The sequence below is a fragment of the Cricetulus griseus genome, chromosome 2 (assembly GCF_003668045.3).
Source record: "Cricetulus griseus strain 17A/GY chromosome 2, alternate assembly CriGri-PICRH-1.0, whole genome shotgun sequence".
In the NCBI taxonomy this organism is placed as follows: domain Eukaryota; kingdom Metazoa; phylum Chordata; class Mammalia; order Rodentia; family Cricetidae; genus Cricetulus; species Cricetulus griseus.
Window position 1 is genome coordinate 99300068 of NC_048595.1, and position 22103 is coordinate 99322170.

Sequence of the window (22103 nt, forward strand, 5' to 3'; positions counted from 1 at the left end):
TCAGTCTCATGATTCTGAGGCTTTGGAGTCCTTGACATGGCTGTGTTCATGTCAATAACAACATTTACTCAGTTTCATCTATGTTCACTCAGAACTCCATCCCCTCCTTACACATTCACTAAAGGCTTCCTCCACTTTCTATATCATTTTGCAGATAGCATTTTTGTTGCTAATTAACACAGCCTCAGAAATATTCTTAATGTGACTTTTAGGGTACTCATGATCAAAATAGGTTGATACTGAGAAAACCTATTTGGGTTAGATGGCATCTGAAGTTCACTCTACGTGTAGTAGTTCTAAATGAAAGGAACTGATGGTATCTGACCATGAGGCCACCAGTAGACTGAAGTACCAATTTCAACACAAAGAAAGTTGTTTTAGGGACTGCTTCTTAGGGACATGTGTGTTGGTCATTTATCTTGATGTCCCTTGATTATTCATTAATAGAGAAAGTTCCATTAGCTTAAAATAAATAAATTTTGAAAAATTTGAACAGTGTTTATCTGTTTAGAAAAGCAGTTAGGAGTAGGGTATATCCCTTATCTGAAGTCATTAGGACTGGAAATGTTTCAGATTTTAGAATATTTCATAGATTTCCTACTTGTTAATCCAAAATTAGAAACACTGTAAACTTTGTTTACATTTTATTTTATTTAGAGTGTGTGTGTGCATACCAGGGCACATTTGTGTGCCAGATATCTTTTCCCAGTAAGCCATCTCGCTGTCAGACCCTTTTGTAGTACATCAAAAAGTTTGTGGTTGGGCATGGAGAGATGGACAATGAAAACCTGAGTTTGTTCCCAGACCCATTTAAAATGACTGGTGTGGTAGTGCATGTCTATAATTCCCTCCACAGGAGAACCCCAACATTTTCATGGGAGAATTGTCCAAACCCACTGGAAATAAAGTGGCAGAAAAGAGAGACCCTACTTCAAAACAATATGGAATATAAAAACTGAATCCTGAATTGTTCCCAGGCTCTACATGTGTACCTTGGCATGAATGCACAGGTGTGTGTGTGTGTGTGTGTGTGTGTGTGTGTGTGTGTGTGTGTGTGTGTGTTGGGGGGCAGTCACTTATAGCACATATCCTAATCACTCACACACAACCAGTCACTCACACATACCACACCCAATCACACACATTCACATAATCTCACACACAACAACCACTTACACACCAAAACACACTCTTAAATACATACATACATACACACACACAACACACACACACACACACACACACACACACACACACACACACACACACACACACACACCCAAAGTTTCTGATTTTAATAGTATTTTAGATTTTTTAATTTAGAGCTGCTAGATACAAATTGTAGAAATAAAGTGTATAATTTTAAGTCAGAAGAGGAATAGAAAGCCTTATAGCATGCAGTAAGGGTTTAAGAGGTGTGTAGGACATGGGTAAAGGTAAACAAAATACTGGAGTAGAGTTAATTGGTTATAGAAAATGTGAATGTTAAAGTTACTTGTGAAGTAACAAACTTGGTTAAAGAATAACTTTTTAACCCTATGTTTTATACAAGAAACAGACATATAACAAAATGGCACAAAAACTGAAAATTAAAGGTAAGCAAGGAGTCAGAGATGGTGACACATGTAAGATCCCAGCGCTTGGGAGGCACAGGCAGGAAGACTGGGGACTGAGAAAACAGCCTGTGTGACATGAGACTATGGCTCACAAAAATAAGCAAAGAAAACAATGTGGATGTGAACACACAGTAGAATTGATTTTTTTTTTGGGGGGAGAGGGGGCAGTCTCATGTAACATAGGTCAATTCCTGAGCTTTCTGGAAACCTCAGTCTCTGAAATGCAAGAATTAAAGGTGTCACCTGACCCAAATAGAGGTGACATTTTTTAGTAGAATTCAGATCATACATTATTAATCTGTACAAGAGAGTCAAGAGGTATGTGTAGTTAATATAGGATCATGAACAAAAATATATTTGATACTATGGTACATACTTTTTGTTCATGGTTAGTGGCTCATAACTAACTCCCCAAGGCATGTTAGAAAATTCTAATTTTGTTTCTGCCTTGGAGCTGTCCATAAAGAAATTTTTTGACCTACTTTGTATGATACAAGTGGCAAGAGCCTTCACTCTCCAAATCCACGAGGAAGGGAATACTAAAGAATCTGGGGTAAGTTTTCAATTAGTAATAGTTCCTCTTTAGACATACCTCACTGGCTATGGTACTGCTTCTGCACAAAGTAAGGAGCACTAGAGAATCTGAACAACTAGGCCTAGACCCAGTAACAGATATGATTGCCCTTGCCTCAGTCATCCCTCTACAGTGCTATCCCTGTGAGAATCCAGTGGCCAGCGTTGGAGTGCTTCCATATAGAATGTTCTTGTAGAGGGTGCACCTAGAGAGGGCAATGAAACTCTGTGTCCCTTCCCTCGGCCTCAGCCTGCCATCCATCTCTTCATCGTATTCTTGGTAGTGTCCTTTATGGAGGGCAGCTAAGCATGTGTTTCCCTGAGTTCTATAATCTGATCAAGTAAATTTAGCAAACCTGGGAGGTGTGGGAAACCTAGTGTATATATAGCTAGCTGTTCAGAAGCACAGGTCACAAATTGAGGCTTGTGCTAGCATCTAAAGGGAGCCGAGTGTGGTGGTGCACACCTGTCTCAAAACAATCAACCCCTCAAATGCCAAACAGACATCAACAAAACGTGTAAAGAAGGGTTCTATGCTGGGGGCTGAGCACTAAGCCTGTGGGATCTGCCTCTTTCTCCAGGTAGACAGACAGAACTGAGGTGAAGGTCCTCTAGCCAGTGGCTGGACGGACATCCAGGTGGATGGAAGGACATCCATCAAAGGTTGCTGCAGCCTTGCATATTTGTTGGTAGGGAAACGCCTTACCTTTTAGGAAGTCTTCTGTGTTAATATTTGTGTTATTTAGAGCAGAAAACTATTTAATTGTTTTTTTCCTTACTCAATTCCCAATATTTAAGCCAAAAACCATTAAGAATAAGAAAGAAATGATAAAATCCCAGGTATAGAGAATATTCTGATGCTGTAGGAGGATTACCACTCTATTATTGTGCCGACAAGTAGATATAGTCTATGAAATATATTGCCTAAAAGGCTCTTTTTTTTTTTCTTTTTTTTCTTTTTTTTCTTTTGAGGCAGGGTTTCTCTGTGGCTTTGGAGGCTGTCCTGGAACTAGCTCTTGTAGACCAGGCTGGCCTGGAACTCACAGAAATCCACCTGCCTCTGCCTCCCAAGTGCTGGGATTAAAGGCTTGCACCACCAACGCCCGGCCTAAAAAGCTCTTAATAATATATTTATTACCTCCTACTTTATGTGGCTAGGAAGTATAGGATGGCTAAATGGGTTAACAGTGCTGTATTCTCCTTAGGAAGCCTAATTAAGGAAGATCTGCTTCTTCTAGTGTAGCATGATGAATAAAAGAAAGATCCAGAGACTGATATTGGGGTTCAAGCTTTGAGCTGGAGATCAGAGAAGCAAAGCAGCCAAGCCAGTAAATCTTACCTCTATCCAGCTGAAATGGCAATCCTGTCTCCACAAATCCTCAGAGGCAAAAGGCTCTCAGATTCTGTCTCCTCCTCCTTATATTACTTTCTCCACCCAGCCATATACTCCTGTCTCCACCTCCCTAGTGCTGGGATTAAAGGTGTGTAATCCTAGATGCTGAGATCACCTTTGTGTGAGCAGCTTCTTTTAAGACTGGATCAATTTTGGGTAGTGAGTGTGGCCTTGAACTAACGGAGATCTGTCTACCTCTTTTTTTTTTTTTTTTTTTTTCCTTCCTTTCCAAGACAGGGTTTCTCTGTGTAGCTTTGGAGCCTGTCCTGGCACTCGCTCTGGAGACCAGGGTGGCCTAGAACTCACAGAGATTCACCTACCTCTGCCTCCCGAGTGCTGGGATTAAAGGCATGCACCACTTTGTGTGTGTGTGTGTGTGTGTGTGTGTGTGTGTGTATTTATGTGCACATGCAAGCTCGTATGAGTGTGAATTCGCTCATTGAGGTCAGAGGACAACTTGAGTCAGTTCTCTCCTTTTACCATGTGGGCACAAGTATCAAACTCAGGTTGTCAGACCTGGTGGCAAGTCCTTTACCATTGAATCATCTCACTGGCCTGCTTTTTAGTAACTATCTTTACTATTTAATTTTAGAACATCCTCAAAACCCATCCCTCCATCCCCCCACCAAAAGCCCCAAACCTGTGCCCAGTAGCAGTCACCTGCCATTTATCTCCTCAGTTCCTAACAACCATTTATCTTTTGTATACAGCACAGGACTTGGGCATCAATATCTTGGTGGCTCTTTGTAGGGAGATGTTCTGTTTTCCAGAGTTTTGTGGCTGGAACCCAGGGTTTTGTGCATACTAGGCAAATACTAGCTGTGCTCAAGCCTTCTCTCAGTAGTACATGGATTTTTATATAGTATGCAACCTTTTGTGTCTGGATTCTCTCACTTGTATGATCATTTCAAGGTTTATACTGTAGCATAAATTAATACTTTATATGGTTTAATGGGTGATTGAAGGGATATAACACATTTGTTTATCTGCTTATCAGTTGGTAGACGTTAGGATTGTTTCTATTTTGTAGATATTATGAATAATGATCTTCTGAACTTTTGCATTTTTTGCTTTTTAGTCACATGATATATTTTTGTTTAACATTTTCAGTAACAGTTTCCAAAGGGCCATAGCATATACATTTCCATCAATAGTGTATGAGGGTTCATGATTTTTCCCTGACATGTTTAGAATGTGTTTTAAGTTCTTGTAATTCTAGTGATTGTGAAGTAACATCTCATTATAGTTTTATTGTATTGCCACAGTAATGAATGATGCTGAGTGCTTTTCTGTTTTTTTCTTTTTTTCTTTTTTTCTGTCACTTCGATAGCATACATTGACAAAAACAATTTAAGGGAGGACGGATTTATTTTGTCTCACAGTTGGAGGTGTAGCCTACCGTGGTGGTGAAGTCACAGCTGCAGGAACATGAGACAGCTGGTCATGTTGTACCCGTAGTCAAGAAACAAAGAGGGATGAATGTACCTGCTCAACTGATTTTTTAAATTTGTATACAGTTCAGGATTTCAGCCCCGGGAATGGTGCCACCCACAGTGGGCTCTCCACCTGCATTAACCTAATCAAGATAATTGCCCACAGGTATGCCCAGAGGCTAATCTCCTAAGTGATTCTAAATCTTATCAAGCTGATTATTTTGTGTGTAGAGGCATGTGTGTGCTCTGGTATACATGTAGAGATTAGAGGACAATTGTCAGGAGTCAGTTCTCTCCTTTACCTTATGGATCCTTAGATGCAAACTCAGCTTGCAGATTGGCAGCTTTATCCTCTGAGCCATCTTGACAGCCCTACCTGTATTTTCTTAATGTTCTGTTAATTTTGCATCATCTTTACTGGTCTACCTGGAATTTATTTGATATTTGGCATTAGGTGTGTTTGATATTTGGCATTAGGTGTGTCTTTTACATGGACTCTTTCCTTGTTTTATTGTTTAAAAAAAAGCTGAGGTAATTGGAAGTATGATATATCTTGAGATTATTATTGATATTTTGTTGGCCTTCAAACTGTTATTTGTCATGTGATATATTTATTATTCTATTTATAAGACACTGTTGGAACAAGAAAGCAAGGATAATGCTGTTAAAATACTATGAACAAAAACAATTTGAGGAGGAAAGGGGGTTTATCTTACCATCTAAGTCAGAGCAGGAACTCAAGACAGGAACTAAGCAGGAACTGCATACTAGCTTGCTCCTCATGGCTTGCTCAGCCTGCTTTTTTAATAGTACCCAAGACCAGCAGCCCAGGGGTTTTACTGCACACAGGGAGATGGGCCCTTCCACATCATTCTCATCAAGCAAGGGAAATACACCATAGGTTTACCCAGAGGTAGATCTGGTGGTGCATTTTCTCAGTGGAGGTTCCCTCTTCCAAAATGATGCTAGCTTGTGTCAAGTTTTCATAGACCTAGCCAGAATACTTTTAATTTTTCATAAAAAGAAAACTCCATTGTTAAACAACCATCACCACCAAAAAAAAAAAAAAAAAAAAAAAAAAAAAAGAAAAAGAAAAAAGAATACTAGCCAGAACAGGGGAGCAGATTTTTAAATTTTTTATTTACCCCATAAAAAGTTACACTATTTTAAGCACTTTTTTTTTAAGGTTTTGATTTGTGCTGATTAGAATTCTGCTCAGGGCACATATTTCCTGAGCTGGAGCCTGGAAAGGTCTGTAGAAAGTGGCATAGACAGGAAGCTGCTGGCTTTGTGAAGATGTCTCGTGTATCACAAATGTCCGAAGATGTATCCGTAGCAGTAACTAACTACTGCCAGTTCATTAAGTGGGTAACATTTCATACATACACGATACTAGGAGTCTCCAGAGCAGTGTGTGGCAGTTGGACTAGTTGTGATTATGCAGATACATGAAGTGCACTAGGATTCCCTAGAGAAACCTTATTTTCTTCTCAAACACAGTGCAGTAACAAGGTGTTCATGTGGTCCAGTCAGCCAAGATGATGTAGTATGCCTTTCACTCAAAGTCTTCTAAGGCTCTCATGTCCATATATTCCTTTCCAGTGATTGCCTTTTTCTCCTGGTCATCCCTGAAATGAAGGAACTTACCTGTGCTGTTCTGGTCCTTATTTTATTTTATTTTTGGTTTTTCGAGACAGGTTTCTCTGTGTAGCTTTGGAGTCTATCCTGGCACTCCCTCTGGAGACCAGGGTGGCCTCGAACTCACAGAGATCCACCTGCCTCTGCCTCCTGAGTGCTGGGATTAAAGGGGTAAACCACCAACGCCTGGCTTAATTTTTTAAAGCATTTTTGTAAGTAAATTAATTTTACTTCCTATTTCACTGGCTTTGATTACACTTCTCCTTAATTTCTTGTTGCTTCTGTTGGCTGCAGCTGGCTAGTTTTATCTCTCTCTCCTCCCCAGATATTTCTGGAACCCTGTTTGTGTCCTAAGGATTGTCTTTTCAGCAGGTCTTTTAATCCAGGCGTCTTTTGGTCACTAGCTTTTACAGCAGACTGCTATTTGTGTTGGTCCCATGAGTCCTTTTAGCTTAAGTATGGGTCCATTTCCTAGGTTACTACAGTCCATATAAACCATAGTAAAGCCTTCGGGATTTAACAGATGGGCATTATAACAAAGAAAACTTATAATTTGACTATGAAGTGTCGCTGTTCTCAAAGTAAACTGGCCTAAGTTCAGCCTCAGGGCTTATCTTTCCCTGCTCTAGTGCTTGGCTTGCTGCTGTCCCTGGAGTTATCCTTTCTTTCCAAGACAGTACCCTTAAATAAACACTGCTGTTTTCTACGTCAGAATAGACTCTAAACTATTTGCATTTACTCTTGGTTGCAGGAGAAAAAATGGCAATCTTTTAGGAGCAATTTAGATTATATCTAGAAAAAAAGTAAAGCACATTCTTTGCACAAGCAACTCCACAGCTACAAATTTGCTCTTACGGATATATTTTCAAATATATGCCAAACTACATTTTACAAGAATTTTCGTGATTAAAAGACCATCCCTAACAATAAAAGTATAGGATTTGTTGGAAAGGATAACAGATCTGTGCTTAGCTTTTTCTTGTGTCTGACTGTACAGTGAACTGGGCAAAGCTATGCTGTTATGATAGGAGGATACTCCTAAGATTAGGTTTATAGAGTAATATATAGTGAGAGTTATAATTACAGTTATACCCAAGATGCTCTTTGTTATGTAACAGCTCTGTTTTAAAAGGTATAAAAGGGCTGGGGAGATGGATCAGTGCCCAAGCATGTGGACCTGACTTTGAATTCCCTGAACCCACGTAAAGCTGGACATGATAGCATATATTTGTAATCCCAGTGCTGCAATGAAGAAATAAAAGGAGATAGGAGAACCCCTAGAAGCTCTTGGGCCAGCTATCTTTGCCTAAGCAGTAGCAAAAACAAGAGACCCTATCACAACACCTGAGGTCATCCTCTCACTGCAGCATGTGTGCTGTGGCATGGGACTGCTGTGTTCTTGCATACAGTCAACTTTGCACAGACACTCACAAATGGATTTCTATTTTTAAAAGTACAGGCAGACACTAGAGGAAACCTTATTGCTTCAGGGTCCATTCCTGCCTACATATCCTGTCCTAGAGAGGAGTATGCTGCACCATGCATGCCTGTGCTCTTGGCTCCCTGCGTCTCATGTCCATCTCAGACATCCTGTTCTGAGTCTGTTGGTCCTGGGCATGTTTGGAATTCCTTGGTTGATGACTTTTCAGCCTAGGTTTTCTTTCACCCCTTCTCATCTCGCTGGCATGTTTTTCCTCCATTATGCCACAGTCTGTAGTCCTACCACTGTAGTCTCTTACTTGCACAGTGGGAACAGCCACTTAACCACTCAACTGCCCCAAAGCCCAGTAGGTAACTGCTGCTAAGGGAGACTTTCAGTGGGCTTGGGTTTGGATGGGCCTTTGCTGCCCCCTTCTGGTTCTTAGCTGCTGTAATTGGAAATTGGTGCTGTGGACAGGGGTCTGTATTTCTTGTGAAACTGCATTTGTGGATTATTTGTAGTGGATGCAGTCTTGGCCTACTTGTAGATGGGCTAGGCTGTTCCTGTTCTGATTTCAGTAGAAAAACACTTTTAGGGAGGAGAGTTTATGAGAAGTTTTGAAGTATCTTGTTGTTGTTGGGTTTTTTTTCCCCACCTCTTTTCCCTTTTTCCTTAATTTTTAAAAGAAGATCTATTTATTTATTTATTTATTTATTTATTTATTTATTTGTTATGTATACAATGCTCTGCATGTATGCTTGGAGGCCAAAAGAGGGCACCAGATCTTATTATAGATGGTTGTGAGAGCTGGATCACCGGTGTTGGCAGAGCCGTCACCATGCCTCTGGCTAGAGACCTATTACATCCTTCCTTGGAGGAGGAAAAGAAAAAAACCTAAGAAGAAACTGCTGGTTCAGAGCCCAAATTCTTACTTCATGGATGTGAAATGTCCAGGTTGCTACAAGATTACTACAGTTTACAGCCATGCTCAGACAGTGGTTCTTTGTGTAGGTTGTTCAGCACTGCAGTGCCAGCCCACAGGAGGAAAAGCCAGGCTCACAGAAGGGCCATCTTGAAAGCAGTGCTATTGAGGCCAACAGACTGCATGTTGCATATGATAGAGATGATTATTCCTCGTGGGGTAACCTTGTTATTTATGGCCTCTGGGTCCAGTTCTTCAGGAAGGACCAGCAGGACACTGCTGGCACCCATTGCACCTCCAGTGTGTGAGGCATAGTGCTGCTGCTTCCTGCAGGAACTGTACGTTTGCTTCTTTTCTACAACACCCCATGCCATTGCCTATTTGCCCTCTTTATCCCAGGACATTTCGGTGTTAGGGACTGGGGTCCAAGTCATCAATACCGTTTCTGGCTTGAGATACCCTGGCGAGAGATTTTTTCATTTGAATTCTTAAACAGCCCTACTTGGTAACCATACAACATTGCATCCCCAAACTTCAGAAGGTCACCCACTGTAGACAGAAATCCACCACCAGCCCATTTATAGGAGTTATCCACGTAAGGTGTGTTGACATTTCTTTTTATTGTAATCATTATACGTGGTTGTAAGCCACCATGTGGTCGGTGAGAATTGAACTCAGGATCTCTGGGAGAACAGCAGATGCTCTTAACCGCTGAGCCGTCTCTCCAGCCCCCAGGAAATCCTTCCCTCCCTCCCTCCCTCCCTCCCTCCCCCTCCCTCCCTCCCTCTTCTTCCTCTCTCACTCCCTCCTTCCATTTTTATTTTTTCCTAATCAAGAGTGTATTTTCTGCACACCAAGCTGTTTCGTTTAGCAGGATAAATTTGGTACCAGCACAATTAAAAATTGCTTAACATTTTTTTTTTTCAGGGAGGATACACCACACTTCAACTTAAGAAAAAACACTTTACAGTCCAGGTTCTTTATTTCTTTTTATACATTAGGTCATGACTTCATATGGAATGGGCTCCAGCAGTTCAGGCTCTTTCCTGTTAGTCCTCACAAAGTGTGCCTCTCTGGGTGGCACAGGCTGACGCTTCAGCTGAACCCAGGTGCCTTCTCTTTGACTTCTTTTTTCTTCTGATTGTTTTCCTTCACCTGTTTGAGGAAGCTGTCTCTGTTCTTAGAATGCTTGATGTACTCAGTCATCACATTAATTCTCTTGGCAAGAATCTTGTCCTTAACTTGTTTACAATGATGCCCACATCATGCTGGGTGACATTGTAGACCCCTCTGGTTTTGCCATGGTAACACTTATGGGGCATTCCTTTTGAACAGTGGCCCTCCCACTGATGGCTACAATATCACCCTTTTTGCAGATTCACATGTTTGTGGCCGAAGGAGCAACTCCCAAAAGGCCTAGAGAACATAGCAAGTGCCCCTCCTCTTTCCCTTTGGCGAGTTACTGGAACAAGGCTGCTGAGGCCAAGACAAGTGATTCTTCATGTGCATTTTTCTTCTCTTTTCTTCCCAAGACAGGGTTTTTCTGTGTAGGTTTGGAGGCTGTGTTGGAACTAGCTCTTGTAGACCAGGCTGGTCTCGAACTTATAGAGATCCACCTGCCTCTGCTCCAAATTGGTAAGATCAAGGGAATGTGCCACCACCACCCAGCTGCATTTCTTAATCAGCTTTTTAATGCCTTAAAATAGGAAATGACATTCTTTTTCATCTTTGAACCTTTTTTGCCTTCCAGTATACCTCCAACATGGTCATCTGTGATAGACAAGCAGAAATATGAACTGCCTTCAAAGAGTTTACAGTTCAATGAGGGAAATAGGCATTTAATAAGCATTGCATTATTTTATCATAGAAGTGTTTAAACAGATAGGAAATACAGCCTGAAGCCTCATAGCCTTCTTTTTCTTATTACTTGAGATAACGATTATCTTGATAATCCTTAGTATGTAGTAAAACAAATTAATATGAAAAACAAATTTTACAGGTGTGTGTGTGTTAGGAATGCAAGATAAAAGAGTTTTTAAATAATGTAACAGATCAATACCAAACCATTAGCTATAGTTAAAAACTTAAAGGTGGAGAAAACTAATGGTGTGTTAGTATGTTAGTAATGTCCCAATACAGAAAGAAAAAATGATGGCATAAAAAGAATTGTTAGAGTAAACCCTTGAGAAAATGAGACTAGACTCAGAATTGGAGTGGTGTGAATTTTCTCACTTGGTTGTGGAGTGTAAAATCTTTTATGGTTCCCCCTAACCAAGGTTTTTAATGACTGCTGTTACTCCTTTGCATTAGAATGTGGGGCACCTGGGCTGATGTCAAAAGTAACTACCAGACACATTTGAAGTACTTTCCTGTTTGATAGGCAGTGATTTGATAATTTTTTTTCAGTCCATTATTACCATGGCAGGGAGCATGACATCGTGCAGGCATGGTGCTGACTACATTTTTTTTATTAATTGATAAAGTTTTTAAGTAAGAACTTAAATGCCTTGTATACTTTAGAAGTTTTGTTGCCATTCACAATTTCCACCTGTCACGAAAACCAGTTGTTAAAAGGATGGCCTTGGTGTCAGAATTCTCAAAGTTCTTGCCACAGCAACTTTTCTTTCAGGTGCTGCATGTACTAGTTACATACATTCCTAGTGCCATGCCAGAAGCTGATACTTTCTGGGCTGTGCAGTTGTAGAAAATCCCCATTACAGAAAGTTTTGTTTTTTGTTTAAAGCAGCTCTCCAACGGGTCTTCCTGCCATTGTGGAAAGACAGCAAGCAAAGCTTTGGCTGGACTACTGTTAACAACTACTCAGATATAGTTTCAGCCACATTAAGTGTCAGATGTCCCTTATCAAAAGCATGCCGCTTACTGTGCTTTTATCAGTATTGGATATGGGGGCTAAGAAAACATTTAGAAGCTTTGTGTAGTACGGAATGCCTCTAATTGACTTTAATCCTCCAGAAGCAGGCAGATCTGATTTTGAGGCCAGCCTGGTCTAAGTGTGAGTTCTAGGACAGCAAGGACTACATGGTGAGAACCTGTCTCAAAGGTTGGGGGGATAAGAAGGGAGGAAGGGAGAACTGACCACCACCACTCCTCCCCCCCCCCGCCCCCCCGCTCAGGGCGGTGTGTGTGTGGTGTGTGTGTGTGTGTGTGTGTGTGGTGTGTGTGTGTGTGTGTGTGTGTGTGTGTGTGTGTAGGGAGGGAAGGATTCAGAGAAGGTGCATCCACTGTATGCACCCAAAGGCTTGTTTGGGCTCTCTCTCTCTCTCTCTCTCTTCTCTCTCTCTCTCTCTCTCTCTGTGTGTGTGTGTGTGTGTTGTGTGTGTGTGTGTGTGTGTGTGTGTGTGTGTGTGTGTGTAGGCAGGGAAGGATTTAGAGAAGGTGCATCCACTGTATGCACCCAAAGGCTTGTTTGGGACTTACAAGTTTCAGTGTTGTGTCCAAACTGGGGAAACTTCACGGGGGCCTGCTATTTCATTCCAGCTTCTTTGTGTTAGAATGATTGCTAGAACTTTGATTCAGTAGTTGCTAAGCACCTGAAATTGTGGGCCTTGGAGTTAGGGTCACAATAGAGCACTGGTGTTCAGTCTGATACTGGTGACAAATGTACACAATTACTATATCGTGTTATTAACCAGCAGAATGAATAAGGTCCAAAAAAGATGCTGAAACATTTTAGTTTTGTTTGTATTACCTGAAGTCACTGAGACTCGATGGAGAAAGGTTTAAGCAGTCTAAAGAAGTGGAGTCTGGGTTTGATTGCTTTCCTTTCTCTGTCCTCTTTCCTCTCCTCCTTCCCCCACTCTAGGTTTTTAGACCGGATTTCAACACAGTAGACGAGGCGGACCTCAACCTCTCACAAGTCTTTTCTCAGCTTCCCCAGTGTGTGAGCCCACCACGTCCTGTTGGGTCTGGGTTTTCTGCTCATTGTTTTGTAGTTTCACATCACCTTTTAAAACATGAACTTTTGAAGACTCGTCTAATTTGCTTAAAAAGTCCACCGCTTCCATAATTTACAATGGCATTCTGCGATCTTTTTCCTTGTGTTTATTGCGCCGTTATAGGGTTTGTCTTCTCTATTGGGACTTGAATTCAATCATGAGCCAGCCGGCTTCAGCATTCGAGCTTAGGAAATACCAACAAAGTCAGAGAATCTCAGATTCGTCCTGAGGGGTCGGACAAGTTAGATTACAAGCCTGATTGTTCTGTTGTTCTATATCAGTAAAAATTCCTACTTCTTTGGTCATGTAAATCCATATTATATTGTGAGGTTTACTGCTCCACTGCAGAGTTCTTTGGCTGGAGCGTTAGGTACTGCCTGCTCTGGAAGGCGCTGCCCCACTTCCCTACCTTCGCTGCTAGTCCTGGCCGAGCGAGTGAGCTGGGCGGGGCTGCGCAGTGGCGCTGCGCACCGGCTCTGTTGCCGGAACTGGCCGGAGCCGCCTGGACGCGCAGCCCCGCCCCCGCGGGTGGAAACAAAGGGGGCTCGGCGCGGGGCAAGAGGCGGAGCTCCCTGGCGGTCCTGCTCTTGGCTGGCTAGGTTTGTGCGGGCGAGGGGAGGGGCGGGCGTTTGTGATCCAAAGGTGGGCGGCCCTTACGCTCCTGGGTATCGCCTGCGCGCGCAGCGCAACCTATTGCGCTGGCGCGGCCAGTGCGGGTCCGCGAGCGCTGAGGCGGGGTGCAGTGGGGCGGGGCGGGGCCCCCCTCGTGCGGCGGGCGGGCGGGCCTCCGGAGGCCGGGGCGGTTGGGACGCTGGGCGGAAAGGATGGGTCTTCCGAGGCGCTAGCCGGCTCCTTCAGGGCTGGGCGTGGAGCCGTGGTTTCCTGGCGAGGCCCGTGTGATGGTGCCAGGAGGAAGGAAGCGCCGTGACAGCGCCTCAGTCGGAACTCAGGTTCCGGGGGCGAGGAGGCCCGGGGACGGCGGCCCTGGCGAGCTGGCCGCTGGCGGGAGGAGCGGTCACAATAGGAGAAGGCGGCCCGGCCCGGAGCGGCGGGAGCAGCTCCGCAGGGCGGAGCCTCCCTTCGCAGGTACTGGCCCCGGCGGCCGTTGGCTTCCGCGCGAGGGCCGTACTGGTCGCGGGAGGTTGGGAGTCGGCAGGCGGCGCTTGGCGGTCGTTTCCCGGCAGCCCGGCGGTCTTTGTCCCCGATGCGGCGGGGAGCCGGCCCGCCCCTGCCTGGCCGAGACGCAGGTGAAATGATGTCACGTAGGAGAACTCAGAACCCGGTCGGAGGGGTCCCCTCTCGCGGCCTTCTGTCTCCGTGGGTTTCTGGACGGGCTCCGTTTTTGTTCTCAGTGGATGGAAGTTTTTCCTTTCAAGGCTGAAGAATGAGAGAGGTTGGTTTTTGAAACTGGAGTTTTTCGGGTTATTGAAGGCAGACCAAAGAGAACTAAGTTATTTTTCTGTATGCTCTGGCGTGGACAGCGCTTTTTGTGTTGCAGAAATGGTGTGTGCTATTCAGTAAAGTTGAACACGCTAATTCTACCACACATAGAGTTGAATACTTAAATATAGTTAACGTATGAAATGCGATTTATTTTTTATAAGCGGTGAATGAACATTGACATGTATTTCGGCGCTCACACAATAATACTTTATTAGAATTTTTAAGCCTGCGGTTCTGCCTGTTTTCGCATAGTGTTGTAGTAACACTTAACACAGTTTCAATAACAAACAGCTTTGTAACTAGATTTTTAAGAATTCCAATCACAACCGGGCGGTGGTGGTGCACTCCTCTAATCCCAGCACTCGAGAAGGCAGAGGCAGGTTGATCTCCGTGAGTTCAAAGTCAGCCTGGTCTACAGAGACCCTATCTTGAAAAGAAAGAAAAAAAAATCAATCACATTTGAATCTTAGTCGGAATAAAGTAAGTTTGTTCATTTTGGGAAACACTGACTAGTGGATAAATCCAACTTAGGAAAGAAACAGAGGTCAAAACGTGTCAGATCTGGTGCAGAAATGTGGACCACTTAAAAGATGACAACTTTGAGTGGTAATTATTCTCACTGAATTGCCCATTTGTTGTAGTGTACCTTCTGGTTTATAAATGTAATAATAGTATAATGTATTTTTCCTTTTGAAAATCTGCTAGTCCTAAGCCTATTTTTTTAGGCATCTACTTTAAGTTGATTCTTGTGATTTTCTGTATGAATTACTCCTACAAGAACTGGAGGACTTAGAGGCTGCTATTAGGTTCTGCCCCTAACAGGTCTTTTGGGCTTCATGTCCTCTGTAGGCTATGAAAGAATTTTAGTTAAATACTGATTTTTTTTCCTCCCACCAGTGGTGTCTTAAAAGGTAGTTTGTGTTTTTACACTTGTTAAAGTTTATGATTTATGCCCATCTTGATGTTTTAAAAATACTTTAAAAAATAATTGAATGTAGACAACTTAACTTAGTTCTGTGCTTCTGCCTCGTGGGTTTGGGAAAGTTGATAGGTGTGGACTTGACAGCAAGCATCTTTACCTGCTGAGCCATCCACCGTGCCCTATTCTAAACTAAGTTGGCAAATGTAAGAAAATCTGAGTAGGTACAAAGACTTCATTGGAGAAGATTGAAACAATGCAGTGCTTAAGGAAGTTTGCAGGCATCATAATGGAGGAGAATATAGATCTATTGTCTCTCCCTTTCTCTTAGCATTGGATAGGGCTTCTCATTAACTTGAGTGAACATTGCCAGGTTATCTGTGCTTATGTTTTTGCTTAGGTTCAGAAGGGAATGTGTATGAGAAATCCTCAAAGTAAAAATCTCAAAAATGGTTAAATACTTGAGTGTTGTAGAAAGGCCATTGGTCAAGATGTTTTGTGCTGCCTTTGGTTTGGCAGCACTGTTTTGTAATCTTTTTTACTAGGAAGATATTTCTTGATTTGTTTTGATTGTTGCATGATGTCTAGGGCTCCTTACAAATATTCTGCTGGTTTTCCAATTAAGTGCATTTATGAGTATAGTTTTGACTTGTAGTTTGCTTTATTCCTAGCTTGCTTTCATTTTCTCTATAGGGAACACAAGCATTGTAAGTGTTCATTTGCATCATATAGTTCTGGTCCTATTCCATCTATCAGTAGATATTGAATTCCTATTATGACATTGTTTAAAGAAAATAAGTGGATTCTGTGTAGTAAATTAAAGAGAAATTAATATAGATGAAGTACAGGGGTGACATACACAGTCTCATTTTCTGCCAGCTGGCCTGTACATGTTACTTAGTTGGATGTGTCTCACTTTCCTCTTATCGTTGTGCTGTGGAACTCTGGACTGGGGAAAGGAAAGGGAGCAGTCTTCAGCTATTTTTTTTTTTTTAAACAATCTTGGTTTTGAATGTTTCCAAAAAACCTAGATCCACTTAGTTTGTCTTAATTCAAGAATGGGAATAAGTTTTACTTAATATATGAATTTCAGTGCTGAACAATAGTGATCACCCTCCCTGAAATAGATTATTTATTGCTAGTTTTAACCCAATCAGTGCCTAGTGGCTTTTCAAAAACAAATGTCCCATATAAATGTGCAGAGTTCAGCAGACCACCTTAGGTATTCATCCTTAACTTCCATCCTGAGACAGGGTCATTTACACCCTGTTCCATACACCAGGCTTAACTGGCTGATGGGTTTCATGGAGTCTCCTGTTTCTGCTGCTCATTTCACCACAGAAGCACTGATATTACAGATGTCTGCCAGGCTTTATGTGGGTTCTGGGGATTGGTACTCAAGTCCTCGTGCTTGTGAGACAAGTGAACTACCCAGTGGGCCATTTCCCTAGCACCCCAAGTTGTTATTATCCTGTTTGATTCTAAACAGATGCATAATAATCTTGTGACTAGTTTGGGATATTATTCTCTCAGTAGAGTGTGTCTTGTGATACACACTTCTAGGTAATAGTGACACAGTGCTAAACATAGTATATGTGTTTTCTAAACTAAAAATTTATCTCAAATTTATGATGTTCCACATATTTAACCATAATTTTTTGTTTTGTTTCATTTTATTTTAACTTGTTTGTTGAGGCAGGGTTGCTTACAGACCAGACTGGCCTCATTTACCATGTAGCTGAGGTTGTTTGCACTTCTGGTCCTTCAGAGTTCTACAGTTATAGTTATGTGCCACCATACTACAATTGTGACATAACATTTCAGGTTTCCATAGTTTTGACCCCTCTCCCCTCACTTCAGAGTACATATTTTATTTTCAGTATTTGTTTTGGTTTTGGCCTTTTATTCTACAATTTATTACATTTGTTTATTTCCAGGGAAGTTGGTGGAACTGGGGGGGAAGATCATAAGAAGCAAGTTAAGTCACAGAGACAAGTATGGCGTGCTTTCTCTGGAGAGAGACCATTAGGGAAGGAAAGCAGAGTGGAGAGGTGCAGCACAGTAGAAGGGAAGGCAAGCATAAAGCATAATTATACACAGATAAAAATGCCATAAGCCTAATTTGTACAATTAATATGCATCAGTGATTATGATAAAACAACTTATTGAAATGATTTCAGAAAATAAAATTCACCAAGGAATAAAAAGTGATTAAGGAAAGAAATTGCCAATACAAAAATATTGTAATTAAAAAAAAAACATTTATTTTATATATATGTCTCATCTGTACCAGAATGCACATGTGAATCCTAGAGACTGAATTTGTGTTTCAAGCAACTTAATTTGTAAAACAAAATTTTATTTTGCTCTACCTGGCTGACTATTGTGGGTATACATCCTTAATCCTAATTAATCCCTACTGAGGAATCTGAGGCAGGGTGATTGTGAGTTTAAGGCTATCCCTGTTTTGAAAAAGGAAAGGGGGAGGGGCACAGAAGACTACCAAATCTCCCTTATTCATTTTTATGAAAATAAAAACCAAAAATAAAACTGAATATAGTAGGAAGTTACCATTAGAAACAATTTTAGAAGGAATAATGTCTCCTTAAATCCTATTATTTTAGCACAATAGCTTACAACTGTGTTAATCTCCAAGACAAGGATTAAATTGTTGATTATTGATGTTATAATTACCCCAACAGAGATGGGCCCCATTAAACAGAAAGTATCATAAAATACTAGTGCATTGTGCTTAGTAGGTATATGTAAACATTAGTCTTACTTCCCAGTTACACTCAGTGAATTAGTCATGTAGTTACATGTAAACAAACATCAAAAAACAAGAAGTTGTAGTAAAGTTGCAGATTTATTCCTGTCTCCTGGGTAGCTCTGAGGCAGATACAAGCTGCATCCTGAACATAGGCTCCAATTGCCAAATATCGGTAATACTTAACACTTGCTGGCTAGAGACCAACAGAATCGTATCAGTTTAGGACTGTGGTACAACATTAGGGTCACCCAGGAAAAAAATCAGTGAAATTATGCCTAAAACAGTTTTTACAACGTAACAGTTGATTTTTTTTTAATTGATTAATTGATTTTTTTTTTCAAGACAGGGTTTCTCTGTGTAGCCCTGGCTGTCCTGGAACTCACTTTGTAGACTAGGCTGGCCTCAAGCTTACAAAGATCCACCTGTTTTTGCCTCCCAGGTGTTGGGATTAAAGGTGTGCATCACCACCATGTTCGTTGAATTACAAGGTAGGTTAGTGAATTAATCGATTCTAAGGTTGAAGGTCCTGTTTGGTTTTTCTGAGGTGCATGGTTTTAATCAATTCAGTTAAACCTGCTGTACATGTATAAAGATCAGAGACCTGTGATAGTTTGCTTCCTATTTCTGTGATAAACACCGTTACCAAAAGAACTTTGGGAGAAAATGGTTTATTTGACTTATATATATATCTTATAGTCCATCATGAAGGGAAGTTAGGACAGGAACCTGGAGGCAAGAACTGAAGTAGAGGATATGGAAAAACACTACTTACTGTCTTACACAGCATGTTTTTTATTGTAATCCTGGACCTCCTGCCCAGGGATGGTACTGCTTGCTTATATCTTGCAGGACCCTTCTACATCAGTCATTAATCAAGAAATTGCTTTACCTAGGCCTTTAGAAATGTATATATTTGTTTTATTTATTAGCGATTGAGTCTCATTGTGCAACTCTTACTACCCTTGAACCCACTATATCGAGCATGCTGGTCTTGATCACAGATCTTTCTGCTCTATTAAAGGTGTGTGCCACCTTGCCCACCCTATAGGCCAATTTTATAGTACATTTTCTCTATTGAGGTTCCCTAGATGAGACTCTACCTTGTGTCAAGTTGACAAAAACTAGTCAGCACAGGGCCCAATTTCATTTCCTGGCATGAAGTTAGCTACTATCAGGTTGAGATTTTATTTAATTGTTGTATTGTTTAAATACAAATACCCTTGGATTGGGGAGGGAGCTCTGAGGAACCAAATATAAGTTCCTGTGCAAGCTATGCAAGCCCTACCACTGAATAATATCCTAACCCTATAAAAATGTCTTAGTTTATGCTTTCCTAAGGAAAGTTTGAGTTTTGTACGTTTCCTTTTAAGTTGTGTACACTCAGATGTTAGCTTTCTGTTGTGTATATCAGACTACCTGGAATCATAGTTACCAAGTCTGTTATCTTAAAATTAACTTGTATCAAGGCCAGGCATGGTGTCACAGGACTTTAATCCCAGATTTTGGGAGGCAGAGACAGACAGGTGTCTGAGTTCGAGGCTAGCATGGTCTACTTATGAGTTCTAGGACTGCCAGAGCTACACAGTAAGACCCTGTCTTGAAAAAAAATCAACCAAGCAAGAACCTTGTATGAGATGTCTTGGTATGCAGTTGCTACTGGGTCTTCTGTTCTTATCTTACCTGCTGGAGCTCAAATGGATAGAATGTGGTATTCCCCATCTACTCATTGTCAGCTGGTAACTGCTCCAGTACCTAGGCTTGCTGTCCTCAGTTCCCTCTGCTCTATGGCTCCCGTCTCTTTCCCTCACAGTGCTGCAGTTTAGTTTGAAAAGACTACAGGAGAGTTTCTCAAGGATGGCTCAGTTCCGTTTTTTAGAACTTCTTCTGATTAATTCAGGTCCTCTTGTGATGATCTACCTCCTGGCTAACTTAAAACCCACCATTGGAATCTTGATTACTCTGAAAAGCATTCCCACTTTGCTCCCCTCCCCCATATCAGTGGAATCTGCTCTATCAAGTAGAATGGGGAGAATTAGAGTAGTGAGAATTTACAGTGATATATAGGAAGCTTGCTTATCATATATTACAAATAAATATTTCTGTGTACTAATGTGAGGTTTTGTGCTGGTTTTGATCAAGCCCAGCAGTGGTTTTTATCATAGATATTATAGGACTTAGTTTCTGACAGAAGGAAACTATTGTAAATAGGAAAAGAATACATGAAAGCTATTTTTATGACAACAGGAGCCAAGAGTGCCAGTTTCTTTTTTGTTACTTATGATGAAATTCTATTATTTTTTTATCTGCATTGGTGTTTTGCCTGCATGTATGTCTGTGTGAGGGTGTTAGATTCCTTGGAACTAGAGTTACGGACAATTGTAAGCTGCTGTGAGGGTGCTGGAAATTGAACCAGTGTCCTCTGTAAGTGCAGCCAATGCTGTTAATCCCTGAGCCATCTCTCTATCCCTGATGATGGAAATCTTAAAAATCTCCAAAGGATCAAAGAATAAAGCTGACTCTGATTTCTATTTTACCAGCCAGGTACTTGTACTTGTGATTTGTAAGACTGTTTAGGCATGGTTGTTGACAGTAAGTGACTAATTAAAATACACTGCAGTTAAGAGCACTGTTTGCTCTTGCAAAGGACTTGAATTCAATTCTTAGTACCCACATGGCAGCTCACAACTTTATGTAATTCCAATTTTCGGTATCCAGTGTCCTCTTCTAGCCTCCAGGTTACTTGGTATGTGTGTGTGATGTGGGATAATGCTCTTGTATAGTATAAGGTTTTTTACTCATATTGGTTTAATGAAACTCTTGATTGTCCAGTAGCCAGGCAGGAAGTTTAGGTGGGGCTACCAGACCAGGAGAATTCTGGGAAGAGGAAGTCTATCTCAGTTGGTAGAGCATGAGACGCTTAATCTTGGAATCTTGGATGTGGGTTCATGCCTCACAGTACTTATTTGTGGAGCACTCACACAATGATACCATAACCACCCTGGTCTTCTATCCTGGAGGCGCAGGGTCTGCAATTCAGAATGCTGAGACCACAACCCAAGAGAGAGCCTCGGTGAGCCCTTCCTCTTCTTTACAAGGGGTCATGTCCATACACCTAAGCCACATCCTAAGGAAATTACTTCAATTCTATTGGTGGAACAACATGCCACTACATACGTGGTTCACAGACAGCCACAGACAAAACATCCATATATTTTTCTTTTAAAAAGGAGAACACTGCAAAGTTTACTTACTGTGGAAATAAAAGGCCTAGGAGAATTAATTATAGGTAGAGTACAAATCTGACAGAAGGAACAGCTCATTTGGGGAGACTTTGTGAAGTTCCTTATTGAATGGCAAGAGTGGCAGATACACCTCTAACCTGCTTTGGATTTGTTTTGTTGTTGTTTTGAGAAAGGGACTTGCTCAGTTCCGTGCTGAGCTCAGTTCTTGCTGTGTAAGACTTGTCTGGAACAGCCCTATCTCAGCCTCTAGAGTGCTATGACTATAGGCATAAGCTACTTGCAAGGCTGAACTTTTTTTCTTTCGCTATGCTGGGAATCAAATCTATGTTTTACTTTCAGATCAGTTATGTTCTAGTATTTGTTTGCTTTATAGCATTTAAATATCAGTGTAGTTGGCAACTTGCTTCTGTTTCATCAATGCCTATTTTCACATTTATGCTTATTTTCACATTTATTATCTATTGGTGGTAGTGTGTTGGTGTACATTCTAACCATGACACACGTGGAAGTCAGAAGACAAACTTTGGGAGTAGGTTCTCTTTCCCACCCACCAGATGGGTTTTAGGGATCTAACTCAGGTCATCAGGCTTTGTGGCAAGGGCCTCTATTCTCTGAATCATCTTGTTGGTGTTTGTTTCTTAATTAAAATAAGTTCATTGCAATTTTTTAAAAAATCTTTATAGCTTAGTTCCTTAGCCTGTGTGTGTGTGTCTTAGCTTTTAGAATACAAAAAATATTCCTTTATTCAGCAGTACATGCTCACAGGTGAAGAACATTA

General features: G+C 41.4%; 1 protein-coding gene across 10 annotated transcripts in view; it reads left to right on the forward strand.

Annotated features, from left to right (window-relative positions):
• The window catches only part of Rnf38 (ring finger protein 38), a 70967-nt gene that overhangs the window by 14113 nt on the left and 34751 nt on the right, over positions 1-22103 (forward strand). For 2 of the 10 annotated variants that reach the window (XM_035439898.1, XM_035439896.1), the window contains exon 1: positions 13729-14037. The exons of 3 other annotated variants lie outside the window; for them this stretch is intronic. Coding sequence is in view for 3 of the 7 variants with exons in the window: in XM_035439900.1 (XP_035295791.1) it covers positions 13851-14198 (348 nt within the window). In the remaining 4 variants the exon portion in view is untranslated. Of the gene's footprint in view, positions 1-13726; positions 14345-22103 lie in introns of those variants that run through there. 5 more of the 10 variants (XM_035439899.1, XM_027403204.2, XM_035439900.1 and 2 more) reach the window with 4 other exon arrangements.